This window comes from Pinus tabuliformis, chromosome 5_2, assembly GCF_031772625.1.
Source record: "Pinus tabuliformis cultivar Carrire ecotype Pingquan chromosome 5_2, CPIR1, whole genome shotgun sequence".
NCBI classification, from domain to species: Eukaryota; Viridiplantae; Streptophyta; class Pinopsida; order Pinales; family Pinaceae; genus Pinus; species Pinus tabuliformis.
Genome location: NC_142306.1, coordinates 562,404,871 through 562,427,288, shown reverse-complemented (window position 1 = coordinate 562,427,288; position 22,418 = coordinate 562,404,871). Strand labels below are relative to the sequence as shown.

Sequence of the window (22,418 nt, the reverse complement as noted above, 5' to 3'; positions counted from 1 at the left end):
AGACACAACATTCTTGTCTTCACTTTGAAAGAAAGAATGCAGGATTGGGTAATCATCTGGCATCTAGTGCTCTTTGAGGATGTGTAAGGTATCGAAAACAAGAGTAGGCAAGAGGATTGATATTCTTTGAGGGTTGGGAACCCAAGATTAGAATAGGTCATACTCAGTGAACACCCGGGTGGGTATGTACCTTGAGAGACAATGACTAAGGTGTCTATAAGTCATTGGTCTTGCCAACATTGTGCTCTGATCTATTGAGAGATAGAGTTGTCAGTCAAGGCCTTGTTGTGGAAATAATGTTGGTTATTATGATGCTATAATAAATGGATTGCAAATCCGGTTTCTCTTATGTGAATTTTTCAAGATTGAAACATAGCCAAACACCTTGTAATGTTGTATGAATACCTCCCTAGTTAAGAGGGAGTGTTGAAGGAAATGTAACTAGGTTCGGTCTTCATAAATGTACTTTTGATATTTGTACTTATTCAAGAAAAGAAATATTATTTTTATAATATATGTCAATGAGTTTCTTACTCATTGAAATAGGTCTAACACATGTTAAGTGATATGCGTGAGTCAAATGGTCAAAAGAAAATGTTAAAGACCTTAAGGGCATGTTACACCATGTATACATTTGTATAAGAGTCAAAGAATATCTCTCCAAGCAAAGTCAAAGTCCTCTCCATGCAACGACATCATCAAAGAAGCAATTCCGATGCAAAAGAAGTGAAGTCGGCCTACTGTCCTCAAGTTAGCCTAAAGGAGGGACAGTCCTCTATATATAGAGGTTGTCCACTCCTCCAACGACAAGCATTCATACCTTTGAAATCAGTGAGCAAGAGAAGCCGAGAAAAGGTGAAAGAAGTCGAGAAAAGGAGCCTCTAGTGCAGCGAAGAAGGAAGAGACAAAACTGAGTGATAAAGGGTTGTTCTAAGTGTGAATTATAGTCACACGTGTGAGAAAAGGAAGGGTAATCTGCGGTCATTACAGCAGCCACATCACAGTTACATATCTCTCTTGTTTGGGCTAGAAACTTAGGCCTATAAGGCCTCCTACTCAAGCGAAGAAGAGACTCTCACAAGCGAAGGAGAAAGGAGTCAAAACCTAAGGGAAACCTCCCACACATGCAAAAAACTAGGGTTGTAGTGTTGTCACATCAAGTCTGCAACCTCACATCAAGAAGGAGCTTGGCTAGTAAGAGAAGGAAGGCATCATCTTATGTGAAAGAGTTCACTAAGGATCAAGGAGAAATATCTCTTCTAGAACTAAGCATAAGAAGGTCTATCACCAGTTGCCGAAAGAAGTAGGAGGACAAAGTGTTGGGGAACAAAGTGCCGGAAGAAGGAGGACGAAGTGTCAGGAAACAAAGTGCAGGAAGAAGGAAGGATTTGACTTGTGCTTGGAGGATATTCTTGTCAAGGGTCTAGGGTTTGGCATTGATCAATAAGAAGCTTCAATAAGAGAAACTTACTAAAGGGTTTTCCTCTCAAGAGAAGAGAGGTTTTGGCCCTGGCAGAGAGCCAACATCTTGTGTTCTTGTTCTTATGTTTTTGGTAGCAGTTTGATGAAGTACACACACATGCATTAATAAGAAGAAGAAGAAGATTAAGCTAACAAGAAAAAGTAAAAAGACTCCACAAATTGTTATCAAGTCAAGAAGAATCACATTACATAGAATTGCCCTAGATTCTTCAACAAAAATGACTCTCCATGACCTCTTATTTATACACTAAAGGAAGGCTCCACAAATTCTCTAAGAGACCTGTCTTTTGGCACATTCACTCTCAAGCCCACATGACTTATGTGCCAAAAACCCATCTTAAAATTCAAAAATTCATAACTCGTCGTAGACAACTCGGAATTTGATGATTTTCATTGCGTTGGATTCTCCTCAATGTCCTCTATCATCTCCATCCATCACATGTCTATAATGCCTCATGGCTTTGGCCCAACTCTTTTGGGTACAAAACCCCAAACTTGGGTTCCAACCCACAATGCCCTATTGTGGCGCTCCAACCTCCAAACCCTAGGTCTTGGAGTACCTCCCAAGCTATCAAAAATCAACACTCCCTCTTAGCGAGGGAGGTACTTCCAAGACTAGGAAGTAGCTCACCATCATCACTACTCGCAACACTCGCCCAACTCTCAGTGCTCACAACTGCAGCAATCCATGTAGTATGAACTACGCCTCTCTCGGAAGTGTCTTTATCACTGGAATCTTCATGCTTCTTCTTCTCCTGTATCATTTTCCAATCCCTCCATGATTCATTCTTGGTAATGTAGAAGCACCCTTGCTCCCCAATGACCATGCGCTCTTCTTGGGCTGCAAAGTCTCCCTCTCAACCTGCAAACTCCCTCTAGATCTTAACTCTCTCTGAGCCTCGAGAACCTGGACCTTCTTCTCTGGAGCCTGTACCTGTACCTCTGAAGACCGCACTTACAATTGCTTCTCTAGAACCTATACCTACTACCTGGTCCTCCTGCTTCTTCTCATGATCAATAGGCTTGTTTGTCAGCCTGTATAGACCATGCTCTCTAACTCCAATCACAATACCTGTGGAGCTAGAGAATTTGGGCCTGAGTCTTGCCTTCCCATCCTAGAATAAGACCTCAAACCCCTTCTTCTCGATCACTGAGACAGATATCATGCTATATCTGAGTCATGGTACAAACAGTACATCTTGGACCCGCATCACTCATCCTGAATCCATCATGGCATAACTCTCGATCCTCGAATATCCTTTTGAGTCTTGTCACCCAACACCATGTGCAACTTCGAGTCCCACTCAACTTGAGTCCCAATACCTCCTGTGACCCTGTCATATGTTTCGACACACCACTGTCCATGTACACGGTACCATGCATCCTCATTGATGTTACCCCGCGAGAAATCAGAGATCATAGAAAAGTCCTCCTCCTCCAACCTCCTGGTGAGAGCATCTATCTCAGTAAAAGTGGTAACAACAGCGACCTGCTTTCCTTTCTTCTTCTCGTCATCTCCGTCTTCTTCTTCATCAAACATCTCGACGAAAAATGACCCATCTCGCCACAGTTGAAACACTTGATTTTACTCAAGTCCTTCTTTTGCTTGCCCTTCGTTCATGTTGCAAGTGCCACATCATCATCTGAAGCCCTCTTCTTCAAATGAAGAACCTCGTCTCCCAATTCTTCCTGAATGAAGTCGTACCGCGACCTATTCCAATCTGGCAACAATCCCCTTGATGAAGGGCTTCCATTCCTCGATGAACCCTTTCAAAGCAATCCTCACCATATCAAAATTTGAAATAGTCACATTGGCGGCAACATTCTCATCTTTGACCTGAGACAACCTCATCAGATACGAAGTCACTCCACCCTACAACATCTTAGTGGACTTCAACTTATCCTCCAATACTAGTACTCGGTTCTCATTCTTATTCTGGGACAAATTCTGAAGAGCCATACACATCTCATGTGCAGTGTTCTTCCCGAAAAAATGAGGTATTAGGGGATCCTTCACACCATCTAGGATGATCAATCTCGCCTTTGTATCAAATTCTTCGTACACTTCCAGCTCCTTAGGGTTGGTTGGCTTCTTGATCTCTTTCTCGGCGAACTCCCAAATATTGTTGACTTGCAATGCCAACTTGATCCTTTCCTTCCAAGGACTATAGTTGGACAGCCCTTCCAACCTGTCCTCATATCGAAGACCAACCTACAACTTCGACATTGTAGTGAGCCCTTCACCTACAATGTGACCAACTCCCTCTTAAGTTGTACTTCGTTGTGCACTCTTTTGATTCACTGTCTCTCAAAGTAGCTCAGACACGCTCTGAAACCATGTTGAATTTCCACGACCCTAGTGTCTAGGATAGAATCTTAAATCTCTGACGCTACCAAACCAAGAATCTCAACAAAGCTACTTTGTACAATATAATGCAATAAATCAATCACATGCACAATAAGAACAATAACAACAATATATGCAACCCAATTTCGTTATATTATCAATATATAATACAACAATCTAGGGCTCTCGTACAAGACATAATGACCCCCAAATATCCATAAGTACAAGAATACAAGATACAACGACAATATCACTCCAATCACAGCATCTATGTCATATCTCGTCTTGTCGATCCTTTGCTTTCGATCTGCTGTCTAGTTGCCCCTTATTCCGTCAAGGAACAACACATAGAGACTCCAGGAGGGTTATCCCTTATCACTGTTGCAAGTGACTTCTACTACAATGAACACGGCCTAATCCAATCTGCTCTTCTAGGTTGGCCAATACCTAAGCTATCCAACTGCCTTCTTAGCAACCTCTTTTGTCCATCAAAGAGCTACACATTAGGCTCAATACTTCACCCAATCATGCCACAGTCCAAAGTCCTTCTTGTTTGCTACTCCAGGGCTACTTTGGGCACTATCACATTGCCCTCCAACAACTCTTCAAATGCCCAAACTTCAATGTGGAATCTGCTCCTAGAGACGACACTTGCTATAAGTTGGAGGAAATTCAAAAAATGATTTCTTTAAAAAGTTTCAAGGTGTCAAGGAAGAAGAGTTCTTCTCAGCACTCACTAGACTGCAACAAAAAGAAGATGTGGACGAATACACTCGAGAATGGGAAACTTTAGCTACACGAGTACCTGGATTATTGGAAACTCGTCTCATTCAATCATACACCACAGGACTTAACCCCCATCTTCAATCTAAACTTGAGCTTTATGACATCACTTCTCCAGAAGTAGCAAGACAGAAGGCAAAAGTTGTTGAAAAGAAGCACGAAAAGATGCAGTGGCCAAAAGTTGAAAGAGTATATTCAAGACGAAGATTTACCCAAGTTGCAAACACGGATAACACAAGATATGTTCCACCACATCTTCGTGAAGGAGAAAAAACTAACTTGGAAATGCAAAGAATGAAAGAGGGCAAGTGCAAACGTTGTGGCGAAAAATGGGACCCTAAACATAGGTGTACTAAAGGAAAAGAGACCAAGAACCAATATAAATGTGAAGCAACTAATGATTCAGATAGTGATGAGTAAGACGTAAAAGAAATCGAAGATTCTCCAGAACTAGATAACGAGAATATTCCGCAAGTGTCATTATTGGCCATGACAGGTATATCGCAGCCCCATACATTAAAGTTAAAAGGACATATCAAGAAGAGAAACGTAACGGTTCTGATCTATACCGATAGCACCCACAATTTTTTGGATTCAACTATGGCGAAAAGACTCAACATTTTTACATTTCCCATGTCCAACATGAAAATTATGGTAGCTAATGGTAAGAAAATTGAAAAGGTAGGGAAATGCCATAAAGTCAAACTACAAATTCAAGACTATAATCTGAATCTTCGTTCTACATTGTACCATTAGGAGTGGATGTGGCCCTAGGTATCCAATGGTTTCAAACCCTGGGTACTTACTCTACCAACTATCAAAAGCAATTTATAAAATTTAAATGGGAAGGGCAAAAATACAAGTTATATGGGTTCCAACCCCCTGAGAATCAAATTGTGTCATCATCCCAGATGATGAAAATGATTCAGAAGGGAGCACCATCTTATTTAGTACAGTGTCATCAATTAGAAATGTTAACTTCAAATCTGGTCAACGAAGAAGCACCGGAGGTCCAAGAGCTAATTCAAAAGCACGAAAAAGTATTCTAAGATCTTCCAATGAGATTGCCTCCTAAAAGAGAAATTGAGCGTACAATAAAAGTCAAATCAGAATCAAATCCCATCAACATCAAGCCATATCGATATCCACATCATCAAAAAACGGAAATTGAAAGATTAGTCAAGGATCTTTTAAAATGTGGCATTATCACAAAAAGTAGAAGTCTTTATGCTACTCCAGTTGTATTAGTTCGAAAGAAAGATGGATTGTTTAGATTATGCATCGATTATCGAGGACTAAACAAAATAACAATTAAAAACAAATTTCCAATCCCTTTTATCAATGAAATGTTGGATGAACTACATGGAGCTAAATACTTCTCAAAATTGGACTTAAGGTCAAGGCAATGTAGATAATATCGGCGAAATATCTTCGAATATCGTAAATATCGCGATATTTTCAGCGAGCCAAAATATCGCCGAGAAAATAATATCGCAATATTTCCGAAATATCGGCGATATTTCGGAAAATATCGCACGACGATATAAAATATTGCCGGGCGTGTTTTTCCGCGGCTACAAAAAGGGAAAATTGGTTTTTTTTTTTCATTTCTGTTTCTGAGTGTTGGAGAAGGAAGGGAAAGAGTTTTGTGGTGCTTGTCAAGGAGGGTTTGAAGATCAAACAATGATTATCACCACCAATTAAGAATTTTTTGTGGATCAAAGATTGAAGAATAGTGAGACAAACTTCATTTCTTCCATTAACAGGTATGTTCTTAAAAACCCCTATGTTAATGATTTTTTCATAGATTTAGGGTTATGCTTGCTTGTCTCTTTGTTTTTTTCCATTTGCTATGATTTCATGCCCATGAACCAATGCAAGGGTTTTCTCCATATTTGGACAGCAAACTTCATTTTTTTTTCAACTTTCTTATGCACCCTCTTATTGCCATTTTTCATTCACATTGCAAAATGCAAATAATGTAGTAATTTTTTTTAATGAGGTTGCTATTACTTATTATTTTTTCATTTTGTGTTGGGGGGTTTAATGCCAATTTTTTGTTTTTTTTGTGCCCTAGGTTTGAATTAGTTCACTACAAATGTCAAATATGCCAAAAGCCTTGGACCCATTTTGGGAGTATGGGGAGGTTGTTGGTGGGGCAAATCAGGCATATATATCATGCAACTTGTGTGGGACCAAGATGTCAGGAGGGATTACACGATTGAAATACCATCTGGCTAGACTCTCTGCATATGATGCAGATGTAATGCCTTGTATGGTTCAGAGAGGCACAAAATAGCAAAGAATAAGCAAATGCTGAACTAGAAAGAAGCCAATGGTCTCAGATAGATAGCTGCTAGTTTTATTTGTTTTGCAACTTTTGCTACATATAAGTTTATAACTCATGATGATGAAATACTTTTAAAGTTTTGTATATGTGATGTTGTTTTGTTTGAGTCCTTGATTGGACAATTATCACTATCAGGGATCAGCAGGATATGTGATGTTATTTTGTTTGAGTCCTTGATTGGACAATTATCAGGGATCAGCAGGATTTGGTATCGCCTTTGAAGTTTGATGTATCATTTCTATTTGACATCATATATATCAATGCCTTCTTCATAATTATGTGCCAATGTGTTTAGTTCATGTTGTTATTGCTTTATATGTTTAGAAATCTGAAACAAAACAAAACAAAAAAAAATGAATATATTATGCATTTTTTATGCTTGCCGATATTTTCGCTGATATTGCCGATAAGATATTTTTTGGACCCTCGCTGATATTTTCCCGATACTGATATTATCAACACTGGGTCAAAGTATTACCAAATCAGAATAAGGTTGGAAGACGTAGCAAAAACTGTGTTCCGAACACATGAAGGTCATTATGAGTTTAAAGTAGTGCCTTTTGGTTTAACCAATGCACCAGCAACATTCCAAGCTACTATGAACGAGCTATTTCGTCCATATCTAAGGAAGTTTGTGTTAGTGTTCTTTGATGACATTCTACTTTATAGTAAAACATGGAAAGAGCACCTAAAACATTTGGAGCAAGTTCTTACTGTATTAGAAAAGCATCAGTTCTATGCCAAGAAGTCCAAATGCACTTTTGGGAAAGAAGAAGTAGAGTATCTCAGACATATAATATCCAAGGAAGAAAGAAAATTAGATCCTAATAAGATCAAGGCTATAAGGGAATGGACCAAACCAATTAATATCTCCAAGCTAAAAGGATTCTTAGGATTAACCAGGTATTATCGAAGATTTTTAAAAATTATGCCCATATAACCGCACCAGTAACGAACCTTCTAAAGAAGAACTCATTTCGATGGAATGATGAAGTAGAAAAGTGTTTTGAAGACTTGAAGGAAGTTGTGTCTAATTCCCTTGTATTGGCAACTCCAGATTTCTCAAGACCATTTGTAATTGAGTGTGATGCTTCAGGTTTTGACATAGGAGCAGTACTAATGCAGGATGGTCACCCAAGTGTGTTTGAAAGCGGGAAGCTCAATAAGCAAGAACGTCAAGTCTACATACAACAAGGAAATGCTTGTTATTATCCACAATTAGTCAAATAGGACAATATCTCTTCAGAAGTACGTTCTTAATACGAACAGATCATAATAGTCTTCAGCATCTCCTCCAGCAGAAAACGCTATCTACAGAAACAAAAAAGTGTTTTGAAGACTTGAAGGAAGTTATGTCTAACGCCCTTGTATTGGCAACTCCAGATTTCTCAAGGCCATTTATAATTGAGTGTGATGCTTCAGGTTTTGGCATAGGAGCAGTATTACTGCAGGATGGTCACCCAATTGCATTTGAAAGCAGGAAGCTCAATAAGAAAGAATGTCACAAGTCTACATACAACAAGGAAATGCTTGTTATTATCCACGCATTAGTCAAATAGAGACAATATCTCTTCGCAAGTGCGTTCTTAATACGAACAGATCATAATAGTCTTCAGCATCTCCTCCAAAGAAAAATGTTATCTACAGAACAACAAAAACGGATCGAAAAAATTGTTGCCTTCGACATGGATATATTACATAAAAAAGGGAAAGATGACGTCGTATTTGATGCTCTGTCTAGGAAAGACGAAGAACCATCATTACTTGCAGGGTTGGTTGTTGTTCCCAAATGGCTTAATGAGATTCAAAGTGAATATGCAAAAGATCAAGAAAAAGGTGCTATAATCAATAACCTTCCTCAAAATTCAAAATTTGAATGGAAAAATGATATTATATGGTACAAGGGAAGAATTTATCTGAGTTCAAACTCCAAAGTTAAAGCCAAGATTCTCAAAGAGTCGCATGATTCACTGTCAACCAACATGTAGGTTTCTTTAAAACCTACTATAATGCACGCCAGTCATTCTTTTGGAAGGGAATGAATAGTGATATTCAAAAATATGTAGCAAAATGCGATAAATGCCAGAGGAATAGAAATGAAAATATTATAACACCTGGACTACTCATCCTTTAAATATCCCAAATCAGAAATGGGAGGAAATATCAATGGACTTTATCAAAGGTTCACCTGTGTCTGATGGTAAGGTTAAAATTCTCGTAGTAGTCGACAGACTCACAAAGTATGCTCACTTTATTGGAATGAGGAAATCAGACTCAGCAAAACAAATCACCGAGATATTTTGCAAAAATGTTTACAAAATGCATGGATTTCCCAAGGTCATTGTGAGCAATAGAGATGCCAAATTCAAGGGTAATTTTTGGAAGGAATTTTTCAAACATATAGGAACCTACCTCAACATGAGTTCAACCTACCATCCTCAAACAGATGGCCAAACAGAGGTTGTCAATAAATGTTTAGAAACCTACCTATATTGTTATGCCACAGACAAACAAAATAAGTGGGTTCAGTGGTTACATCTTGCTGAATGGTGGTACAATTCTACTTACCACACGTCAGCAAAAATGACTCCATTTCAAGCATTGTACGGTTACGAACCTCTGAAATGGAAGGACTTTGCTATAATCAAGATGAAACTTCCAGTTGTTAAAGACCAGTTAGAAGAAACACAAAAAGTCGTCCAAACTCTAAAAGAAAATCTAAATAATGCAAGAAATCGTATGAAGCAGCGAGTTGATCGAAACAGAACAGAGAGAGAATTTGAAGTTGGAGAATGGGTATTTGTTAAGCTTCAGCCTTACAAGCAGTTGTCCTTAAAACTGAAGGGAAAAAACAAATTGGCACCAAGGTTTTAGGGACCGTACCAGATCAACCAGAAGATCGGCCAAGTAGCATATAATTTAAGCCTTCCTGATAAAAGTTGTATTCAGAACGTTTTCCATGTATCTTGCCTTAAAAAGGCACTTGGTGAACATCAATCAGCGCAATCAACACTCCCGACCTTAGATGATGAAGGAAGGGTCATTCTAGAACCAGACGGTATTATTTCCATCAGCGAAAAAAAGTTGCGATCACGAGTAATCAAAGAATACCTGATCAAGTGGAAGGACTTACCAGAAGAAGAAGCTTCCTGAGAGACAGAAGCGTAAAACCCGTCGTTACGTATGCTTTGAGGACAAAGCATCTTTTCAAGAGGAAGGCAATGTTATATAAATTTTAACAAGTCTATAATTAGTAAGTCATTAGGAAAAGGGCATGATCAAAGATCATGCCCATTTACCAAGAGGCACCCAAGGTTGTATTTAAGCCAGGGCCTCCCACAATTGTAAACATCATTCATTCATTTCAAATATTAATAAAATTACTTCCTTTGCCTATTGTTGAGAATATTCGCTCCATAAACATCCTTGTTCGTGGATTACCTGGCACTTGGGCCTTGTTGGCTCAAAGGAAAATACAAGAATCCTAGGGTGCTTTTGCTCTGAGCTCATCAATTCGACATATTCGGGAGGTACTGTTAGTTTCCCATTATCTTGCTCTGTTAATCTGTGTTCGATTGGCAATTCCCAAAGATAGGCCCTCTCTTGAGTTTCAGATAAGAGAATGAAAAGGTAATTAAGTGGTGTTTTATTAATTGGGTGACTTGTGCAAATATACTTGGAAATTGGTTCAATTTTATGGTGCATGCTAGTCCAAATCGAAAAATCAATTGCTTGCAGTCATGTGTCATCTCTTGGGATAGCACTGGAAGTTTTCTAAGGTCGACTTCCTTTGTCCCCTGTCCAGACCTTGCTCCTGTTTAGAACAGCATAATGAATTCTGATTTGGATTTTGACTCCTCGGCGACAGGCAACCATTGCTCTCATTGTTTATCCACTCATGATGCTCTTCACAATGTCGACTATGATCTGCAGGTTCAATTTTGCCAGATTTCTCACTCTCAGATCGAGCTCTCTGACAAGCTCATCTCTCCAATCACAGTTCTCCCATCTGATGAATGAAGTAGATGCCCTCAGAGGCATTGTGATGGATCTTAAATTGAACAAAGATGCACCAGTAGAACCAGGCAAGCACGAGGATAATACGGGATGTCGCGAAATTGATCTTAATAAGCCAGCCCTAGCCATTGATTAACTCCTCTAACAATCTCTTTTGGGAATTTTTTTGTTTTGTGTTTTGAAAATTGAAGAACTAAATTGCTCCGGTCTATAGAATGATGCGGTCTTATGTATATTGTGATAGTGCTCATAGGATAGCAGATAGTCTTCGACAATTATTTGGATTTCTATATGTAATCATGTAGATATGAGCAGAGTTTGATCTCAGTCTGTCCTGATGGGTCAGTCTGTTCTTACGGCTCTTTATGAGTAGAAGTCAATAATGCTTAAGGCATACAGTCAGATTTGAATTTAGAAGATGTAACCCCCAAGTATTTTTGTCACGACAGGGTGCATATTTAACTTAATATGACTCATTTTTGTTATAAAAAAAATTACTACATAACATATTGAAACAGAAAATGTAGAAATGGAATGCAAGATAATTTTATTAAGCCACCGTATTCAAGAGAAGGGGCACTCTCCTAACCCTTCAAGGGATCAACCTCCAATAGATATTCAATGATTCAAGAGGACTCCATTATTATATATTGCTATCCTAGCCCAATTAACTGCCTGGCCTTATTTAATAGTTATGGCCACATTACATAATTACTAGTGCATGCTATAGCTACCATGTGCATAGATCCACATGGGTTCACAAGAAGACGAATGTCAATATACACCCCTTATCAATACTAAACATCCTAAATATACTATTAGGCCATTTTAAATCACAAACCAAGATCATAACATCCACTCGCTTCAAAAAATTGTGCCCTCAGCTTTCATCTACTCTATACATCCATAAGCCAGGGTCCTAGATATGGGTGCTAGCCCCAACACTGAACATGTGATATGCAGGCTTCATGGGATGGATAAGAAAAAATGTAATTGACGTTGATATCATTATAACATTACCCAGTGCAATGAACATGCTTGCTACCACGGATTGTGCGATAGCAACCTCAATAAGAGATGTGGAAACAATAACTGGGGACTTCTCTTCATATGGATTGGAACAATCATTGAATCCTCTAAGGTGGTCGTGGTTGGAACTAGAACTATTGCTTCCTCATAGTGATCCTCTATTGCACTTGATTTAAAATTGTTCCCTCATGATTAATGTAAAAGAAAGGACATGCTTCCCATAGTTTGTGTGATCAGTGACCATAAAAAGTTGTTCAATATGGTTTACTTCAAGAATTGAGCAAACATGGGTATCCTTGGCCATTTCTTCAATTCCAATCACACACTTCAGTTTCTGCTCTTCATAGACCATGGCATTTTCGAGGAGGCCTTCTTCAAGGGCTTCTCTCACATAGATTTCTCATAAACACAATTTTCCACAATGAGGGTGGATAAATAATCCATATTCAATGAATTTCCTTTCCCTGCTAGGTCTTTGGAGCTCAATAATGTTGATTTGTGGTAGCATCGGATGTGCTCTAGCCATGAAAATTGGTGGAGAGGCTAAAGCACATGAGATCTCCAAGACCCATAAATGGTTTGGGGAAATTCCACCCAGTTAGAGAGATATTAAAATAATTATTTTTAATGGAGTCCCTAAGTCTAAACTTAGGAAAATTAAAATATTAATGGGTATTAATATAAAACTGGGTGAGAAGGTTCTAAATGACATGGATCAAGCCAAATCTAATCTTAGTCATTGATTAGAGATTTAATCTCGGTCATTGAAGACTCAATAAGAAAAGTATAAGAGGAGGCTTGAGGGTCAGTTGGAGTCTGGAGATACACCAAGATTAATCAGACAGTTCGATTTTCTGGCGCAGGGTTTGCTGAGAAAACTCGAACAAGTGATTTGAGTTGCAGCGAGGGGCAGTGAGTACATAACAAAGAGGCAAAGATAGTTCCAGAGGATCAACGCAGTGACCAGAGAGGCTGACACAGAGGTAGCCAGAGCTACGCAGAGGCAGAAGGAGCCACGCAGAGGCAGCTAGAGACTGCGCAGAGGCTGAGGGGCTTGCGTGGGTGATGTAGAAGGCCAGAAAGCTAACGCAAAGAGGCAGAAGGTTGACGCAGAGGGTTCTAGAGTGACGCTAAAGCTAGCAAGGCTGACGCAGAGCCTTGGAGAAGCGCCAGAACATTTTTTGTGGGACAGACTTGCTGAATATCTGTCTCCGAGAAGAGGTATTGCTGTCGTGTAGAAATCTTTGTTGGGTGAGTCAGTTTGGCACCCTAGTTGTACTCAAGAAATCTGCTTAATAAGAAAACCCTCAGGAGTGCTGCACTGGTTTTCCCAAGTTGGGTTTTTCTGGGGAGATTGTCCAAAAATAACGGTGTCCCTTGTGTGTTTGTCTATTATTTCAGTTGATCATTTGTATGAGTTGAGACTACATTTGTGTTTATTTTTAGTATTTATATGGTTAAATAACTTGTCAAGGAATAAACAAGTAGGTGAAATAAACCAGATAATGCAGGAAGAATTTTTTATGTGTTAAATTCAGAAATTTCTACAAATAGAACCACAACATAAAATGGTCATGATTCTCGCAATGTTGCTCAGGATAGCTATGATGATCCCAATTCAAAAATGGCATCAATGTTATGTTTCAAATGGCACCATTGTAACTTCACTCTGATTCATAAGCAGATAGAAAATCGCATCACGAGATAGGTTTCTGGTTTTGATAAAAAGAAATTGCAGATCTGGAAGGCACAAGTTTTCAAGGACATATTCTCCCTCAATACTGCCCATAAACACTATTATGAACCAATCTAGAAATAGCATTGAAACTTCGCTTTTTATGGCACCGGTGTGAGTGCAATCTGCTTGGCAAAAAAAGGATATTGCACCACAAGGTAATAGTCAATTAATCTCCTCTTTTCCACCAGAGTTTTGAGGCCACAACTTAAATGGTTGTCTCTTCCTCAATAATGTTCAGAATCACTAATATAACCCCAATCTGGAACTGGTGCAACAGCTTTTCTTTTGACGGCACTGAAAATACAGCAATCTGGTTCCAGGCAAAAACAAAAATGGCACTGAAAAAAATAAAGCACAATAAAAATCCTTCCACATGCCCAAATCATCTCTCTGACACCACTTGTGATGATCCTGCCTTTACTCCATAATCATTCAACATCTCCCAAACATAAATGTACCGAAAATAAAATGTAACAATGGAACACAAAAGAACTTTAATAAGCAACCACATTCGAGAGGGGCCACTTCCTAACCCCTTTGAGGGATCAACTTCAAATAGATACCAAAGCACATATAGGACTAGATTTTCAATGATTCGTGAGGACTACATCCTTCATTATAGCTAGCCTACCCCAACTAACTAGCTCGCTTTATTGAATGATTATGAGCACATTACATAATTACTAGGACACACTATCACTGTTGTGTGCATAAATCCATGTGCATCCACTGGAAGATCACTAGGGAGGATCAAAACAGAAATATCAGGTTATGTCCATAAACTTACCATGCATCTTAAAACTAGTCAGAAAATAAAAGATATTACCTGCAAAGTTGACGCAGAAGAGAGCCACGATGTAAGTATGCTTGCAAAAACTTTGCATCGATATCCAGAACTTTGTCTAGATCTTCAAGTGCCTCAAAATGGTGCCGAAGCAGAATCTTTGCAGCAGCTCGTTTTGAGTAACCAATAACATCAGTAGGATGTAATTCTGTAGAAAAAAAGAGATTCAATAGTCAAAAAACTTTATACTTCCAAGATGATTGTTCAACATAAAATAACAAAACGTGACCACTCCAACACCATTCTCTACTCTTTGATACATTTAATGAGATTCAAGCATTCCATTTCAGACTTCCAGCATCTAAGGGTATAAAATATACAACTTGTGCAGACATTATAAGATATGAGTGTTTAATATCAATATAATTCTTCCTATTCCAAGGAACATCTACCAAATGAAGTTTCAAGCTACATAAAAGTACAATGAATGGCTACTGATATTAATCAAAGTCCACTTATTACATGACCTAGAAGAAACAATCATTGAAAGCACATGAACATGAGTGTGAGAAAAAAACCAGGAACCCAACACGCCCCAAGATAATCTTTCAAGACACAAGAATGCAAATGCAAGAAGAAGTTGTTGCTTTGGGGTAGCATCGGATGTGCTCTAGCCATGAAAATTGGTGGAGAGGCTAAAGCACATGAGATCTCCAAGACCCAGAAATGGTTTGGGTAGATTCTACCCGGTTAAGGAGATATTAAAATAATTAATATTTTTAATGGAGTTCCTAAGTCTAAACTTAAAAAAAAATAAAATATTAATGGGTATTAATATAAAACTGGGTTAGAAGGTTCTAAATGGCATGGATCAAGCCAAATCTAATCTTAGCCTTTGATTAGAGATGTAATCTCAGCCGTTGAAGACGCAACAGAAAAAGTATAAGAGGAGGCTTGAGGGTCAATTGGAGAATACACCAGAGTGATCAGTCATTCGATTGTCTAGGGCGGGGTTTGCTAAGAGAAATCGAATCAGTGATCAGAGTTGCAGCGAGGGGCAGTGAGTACGAGGCAGAGAGGCAGAGATAGTACCGGAAGACCAGCGCAGAGGCAGAGAGGCAGACGCAGAGCCAGAGGGAGCCACGCAGAGGCTAGCAGGGATTGCGCAGAGACTAGAAGGGCATGCGTCATCCACCCGGAGGCTGCAGGAGTGACACAAAGGGCCAGAGAGGTTGTGCAGAGCCTCAAAAGGCTGACGCAAAGAGTTTCAGGCTGACGCAGAGGGTTTCATGGGGCAGACTTTCCGAATATCTGCTTCCGAATAGAGAGGTATTACTGCCAAATTATTTTCTCTATCGGGTGAGCCAGTTTGGCACCCAATTGTACTCAGAAAGACTGCATAATAATATAACCCTAAAAATTGTTGCACCAGTTTTCCCAAGTTGGGTTTTTCGGGGGACGATTGTCCGAAAAATAACGGTGTCACTTTTGTGTTTGTTCATTTATTTCAGTTGCTAATATGTAGATGGTTGAGACTGTATTGTGTTTATTTCAGTATTTATGTGATTAAATAACTTGTTAGTAATTAAACAAGTAGGCGAAATAAACCAGAGAATACAGATAAAATTTCTAACAGGTAATACCTAGAAATTTCAACAAAAGCCAGGCAACTTCTGCATGTCGAAGATGTCAAAAGGAACTTCAAAAGAACAACAATTGAAGAAGGAAGAAGCATGCAAAAGATACATGAGAAAACTACAAGTCAATTCTAAGATTTTAGGGTAATCATTACCAATTTAAACAAGCTTGAAGACAGAAAGAAGACTAGCATCAAAATATCACAGGCAACAACCTATTGTTGGGAGGAGATGACAAGTGTTATAAAAGGTAATATACAACCACTAAGTGATAGTACTTCACCCCATGTAAATGCTACAAGTATTTGGAATTGAAGCCAAGTAAATACAAGACTTCACCAGCAATACCTTGTTTAAAAAAAATGGCATGTTTAAGCAAAGTTTTCATATTTAATATTGTTACAATAGGGGAAAAGATCCAAGGGCATAAATGATAATGTTACTCCTATCATCTATGGTAGATAATGTTTTGTACATACTACTTGATATCTGTGGATTTTAAATGATATTACATCCAGCTAAGAATTACAATACCATATCAAGTATTACTTACAATAGTGAGGAAGTAACTTGGGATATATTTGTATGATACATATTTTCCTTTGTAACACAAAAAAGCAGGTTGTTATGACAGCAAGTCGGGTCCAAAAGTAATTGCCTATAAAGGATAGTTAACAACATAAAATCTTAAAAAGTTTTCACGAAAATGCTGCTCTCTAATCCCAATAAAGAGAAGTACAAGGGGAAACGATGGCACATGTTGTTTTATTTCTATCACAAAAATTGGAGGAAGACATCTTGAAATCTTATAAAGATGCAACGAAAAAAGACCTCTTTTGAGTTTGATCTTTGTCAATTGGTTATAGCTCAAATGGTTATGAGGAGAAGTGGTTACCCTTCCCACCTAGGTTGAAATCCCACTTTGCAGCATGTTTGCTCTTAGGGAGCATACTGATGATGAGCTATATATGACCCATTCATGAGTTGTTAACTTGGCCTTGTGCCCTGAATAATCTAAAATTTACCCCAGGTACCATCCTCGAAATGAAGGGAAATGCCCAACAGGATTCCCTTAGGATATGTTACCTAGAAAAAGTAAATTAAATTTGAGCTATGAGCAATAACAGTGAACAATTATGTATGTGCACAAATAACTCACACAAGTCTCCCCAGAGAAATGGGGGTGTCATCATTTGGATCTTTATTTTCTCATCCAACATACAAAATTATCACCAACATGGAGATCAAGATAAATCCCTAAAGCTATCTATCTTTTCTTGATGCATCTCCACCAAACTCCTCTTGAGATAATTCACAGCAAGAGAAAGGCGAGAATTTATCAAATGTAAGAGGAATGTAATGTCATGTCACTCTATTAGTCCTAGACCTACAACTCATCCTACAATTCAATCTCACCTATACTTCACTATAACATTTTTTAGCTAAGGGCATGCCACGCTAACATATTGTGAAAATGGGAAAGAGGAATCCATCAATATTATAATGTATATGGGATAATGGCCAAACCAACAAAAATATTGCATGACACAAGAAGTTCCCCAAAGGGCATTTTACTAAGTCGAAGGATAGAAATTATTTAAGACTCAAGAGATGATAGCAAAGAGGTTGGCAAAAGACGGGACATAAATTAAATCCCCTAGCAAGCTAGCACTAATGTAAATGAAGATGAAGAACCAACATCACTTGCAAAAGTCTACACAAGGAAAAATTACGATGATCAAACAATTGAAAGAGGGAAGGCGAGATAATTTTATTAATGTCCACAAATGACCAAAGAAAAGGTCAATGAGGCAAAAAATACAATTTGTCATCCATGGACAATGGAAGGCTTAGGAACACTCCTAAAAAATAAAGAAAACCTAACATAGGAGATACAAATGTCAATAAACAAAAGAGAAGAGTTTGAGCAAGGTAAGATAAAAATGCAAAACCTTTAGATGAGTAAAGCCTCTAGAGTTGGAAGTAGGAGCAGGAGAGGTAAAGGAGGGAGAATAGGCATCATCCTTGTCATCCTCTACCATTGTGAGAGGACCATTGCAACCTAATGATGCCCTCTCGAGAATACTCATGGTCAAGGGGGCCTAGTTGAGTGACCTTGTTGATATTTGTAGCTCACGCAAGTACTTCTGCACAGATCTAAGTGTCTCGATGTGCAGAAGTCACCCTCTTGAACTTTAACTTTAACAGTTTACTTTAATTATTAAAGTAATTGACTTTTATAAATAAAAGTGAGTTAATCTAATGAATGCAATGGTTATTTGCATTACTAAATTAGATGAATCTCAAGAGATGTTGAGACCTAATCTCAACCATCAATAACTTTGGAGATTAGCGTTGTGGATTCGGTCAATAACTCAACTATAAAAACGAAGGCTAGGCTAAGGGAGAAGATGTACTGAATTATAGAGTGTTGTAGGCTTGTAGCCCAACCCAGTTTCCGTGTTTTGCATGGTTTAATGCCCAAACCCATCATAAAAAATGTGACTAATAATTATATCATATTTGCATTTACATAAAAACAAAAGAGCTACCCTACCATTTCACTTTTCAGCTAACACAAGGAAAAATAAGCAAGCACATACATGAATTTTTTTACACTCTTGTTTTTGGTCAACTAGACCGTAGAAAAATCCACAAGGGGAAAACCAGTACTAAAGGAGGATTTTATTTGGCTTCTTTAGAAAAATTCTTACAACAAAATGAAACAAGAGATTCTACTTATCTCTTTCCTTTTGAAGCACCTCTGAGGTTCTTTTGCACTGAATTTCTAGACTGATATTTGTACCCACAGTCTACCTCCTTCAGTGAAGAACACGGCCTCTTATAAACTCCTTCTTGACTGGGAATTAACCATTGGACAATCTATAATCTCTGCGCTAAAATTTGAGTATGCACGCCAAGAATTACTTCACACTCGAGACAAGTTTCTCCTTCCTTAGCTGCACGTTGACCACACTCAGGAGCAGACTTGACATACACGCTGAAACTGACTCTTAGCTAGCCCGAAATAAGTGTTGAACCATGCTCAGAATAGACTTGAATTATGTGTTGAACAGGCCCGAAAATCACAAACTCGTGTAGCTGGGAGAGGAAGAGATAACCGTTGTCGGTACACTGGCTGAGGGTAACTCTACCTGTGAGCAAATATTTTTCATGACTACTCTTTGAGATTCAAGCCCACTAGAGACTTAAACTTGGTCCTCATGTAATTCGAACTGCTAGAAGTCCTCTTTTAGATCTTTGTTGTAGAATTTCTAACTCCAGCTCTCTTCCTCCTTTCTCCTTGCTCCTCTCCTCGCAATCTTCTCATGAGAATAACGAGCTATTGTCTCATTTTTCCTCCCTTTTGTCTTTTTAATAAGATGAGAACCCTAACCCTTAGATCTAATGGTTGAGATTAAATCTTAGCTCATTAGATCAAGGGTGGAGATGATTTCCGCTTGACCCCCTTTTTTATGTGGTCCCCCTTTCTATTAATGAGCCTCCCTAGTACTTTTAATGTTTTAGTACCATGGTCACTTTTTCCTCATAAAGTCACTTTTAAAATATAAAAGTCACTTTAATAATATAAAGTGTACTTTAGTACTTTTCACATAAAGTGACTTTTAAAACACATGTGACTTTAATAACTTAGAGTACCTTGTACAACTCCGCATAAAAAGTACATTACCCCTCTTGATATTAATAAACTCATAATATCACTTAGAAAAAAGGTAATTAATGTGTCTCCCTAAGCCAAAAGGAGAAATTTCTAGGAAACACCTCCTTGGTACCCTCATTTTCAACACTCCCTCTTACTGAGGCAGGTGTTTCTCACCACTCCCATTCTGTCTATGAAGAATACATGCTTGCCTCTTGGCCATGACTTGGTGAGAATGTTTGTGACCTATTCATCAATGGATATATACTCAAGCTTCACAGCTCCCTATTGAATCTAGTCTCTGATGAAGTGGTATCTGATCTCAATATGCTTTGACCAGTCATGAAATATTGGATTCTCAGAGAGTTTGATACAACTCTGATTATCACAGTATGAAGTAGTTGGTCTCAACCCCTCACTAAATATACCAAATAGCATCTTGCAAAGCCACAATGCCTCGCAACCTACCTAACTAGCTGCCATATACTCTGACTCTATGTTGCTCAATGCCACTGACCTCTATTTCCTGTTGAACCATGACACAGATGTTGAGCCCAACGAGAAACAATACCCGGAAGTACTCTACTTGTCACTAGCAGTGCCAACCCAATCTAAGTTCGTGCAACCAATCAATCTAACTCCATCTCCCCTAACATAGTCCAAACCATAGTCCATTGTGCCTTATCGGTAACTCAACACATGGTTCGCAACAACCCAGTGCACTCTCCTGGGCTCCATCATAAACTGATTCTGTGTTGACGGCGAAACAAATATTTGGTCTGTTGAAATACATCAAAGAACTGATCAACTGACGATACAAGGTGGGGTTCACCAACTCAGAATTTGAAGCATGCATCTTCTTCCAATTGGTGATCGTAGGAGTAGCCATAGGCCTGCAACCCTCCATATGGAATCTCCTCAAGATATCACCTACATATCTACCCTAGCCAATGAAGATATGTCCATCCTCCTGCCAAACCTTCAATCCCAAAAAATAATGCATCAATCTCGTATTGCTCATATCAAACTCTGAAGCAAGATCTCTCTTGCAGTGCTAGATGAGTCTATCCTCTCTTGTAATAAACAAGTCATCCACATACAGAATCAGAATGGGTGGATTGTCACCAACCATAATGAAATAGAGGTTTGGATCTGCATCACTCTTCTGGGTACCCATTTACTACAAGTAGGCATCTATCCTCTCATACCATGCCCTCAATGCCTGCTCCAGTCCATACAAGGCTTTATTAAGCCTACACACATGAGACTTCCTCCCATGCACCTCAAAGTCTTGTGGCTACTCAATGTACACCTCTTCTTGTATAACACCATTGAGAAAGGAAGCCTTCACATCCATCTGGTCAATCCTCCAACCCGTCTCAGTTGCTATAGATATCACTGCTCTAATGGAATTGTAACGAGAAACTGTTGCGAAGTTCTCCTCATAGTCAACTCCTTTGTGCCACAAAACGAGCTTTAAACTTCCCCACACTACCATCTGCAACATGTTTGATCTTGTAGAGCCACCTGGAAGTCACCACTAACTTTCCCTAAGGTCTCGGCACTGCCTCCCAGACATCATTCTTCATGATGCAGGCATACTCCGCCATGGCATCCCTCTAGATCTGCTGATTGGCAGCCTCCTCATAATTAGCTGGCTCTATCTCCATAACATCTACCACAAAGCCACCCAACTTCTCTGGTGGTCTGCTCTCCCTCACTGACCACTTGGGTTTCCCCACTGCCTCTTGGACTTCCTTCTGGGTCTCCCAAAGTTATCTTGGCTTCCTCTTCCCTATAGTATGTTGGATTTTCTAAGTCTAACTATTAGAAACCCTTCATGTACTTCTCTGATTTATTTTTGCCTACTTGTTCTCATTAATTAACAAGTTATTTACCATGTAAATACTGAAAATAAATACAAGTACATGCTTAACACATTACAGATCATCAACTAAAGGAAACAAAACAAGCACACAAGTGACACTGTTATTTTTGGACCAATGTCCCCGGAAAAATCCAATGCGGGAAAATCAGTGCAGCTATCTGAGGGTTTTATTATTATGCGGTTTCTAAATCAAATCTGGGTGCCAAAACCGGCTCACCCAACAGAGAATAATCTCGGCAGTAGTACCTCTCTACTCGGAAGCAAATATTTCGGCGAAAACTCCGGATAGACACTCTGACAGCTCCCTGCTCCAATCTGCCCCACAAGAACCCCAGCATCAGCCTCTAGGGTATGCGTCAAACCTTTCTGGCCGAGCGTCTACCAAGCGTCACCCTAGCTCGCCCTGCGTCAGCCTCTGGAGGCACTGCGTCAGCCCTTAGAGCCTCTGTGTCACCCACACTGGCTCTCTAAGGCATTGCGCAGCTCCTGGTAGCCTTTGCATGAGCCTTGGCTCGCTCTACGTGAACCTCTAGCTGGCTCTGTGTCCCTCTCTCGGCTTCTGCGATGATCCTCCTGGTGCTATCTCTGCTTCTCTGCTTTTGTATTCACTACCCCTCAGCTGCAACTCTGATCACTCTTTCGACTTCCTCAGCAAACCCTACCCCAGAAAATCGAAATCTTGATCAACTCAGTGTGTTCTCC

General features: G+C 39.1%; 1 protein-coding gene across 1 annotated transcript in view; it reads right to left on the bottom strand.

Annotated features, from left to right (window-relative positions):
- The window catches only part of LOC149160207 (dnaJ protein P58IPK homolog B-like), a 340,558-nt gene that overhangs the window by 210,174 nt on the left and 107,966 nt on the right, over window positions 1-22,418 (bottom strand). The window contains exon 3 of the mRNA XM_089436667.1: window positions 14,573-14,738. Coding sequence (XP_089292793.1) covers window positions 14,573-14,738 — 166 coding nt within the window. The remainder of the gene's footprint in view (window positions 1-14,572; window positions 14,739-22,418) is intronic.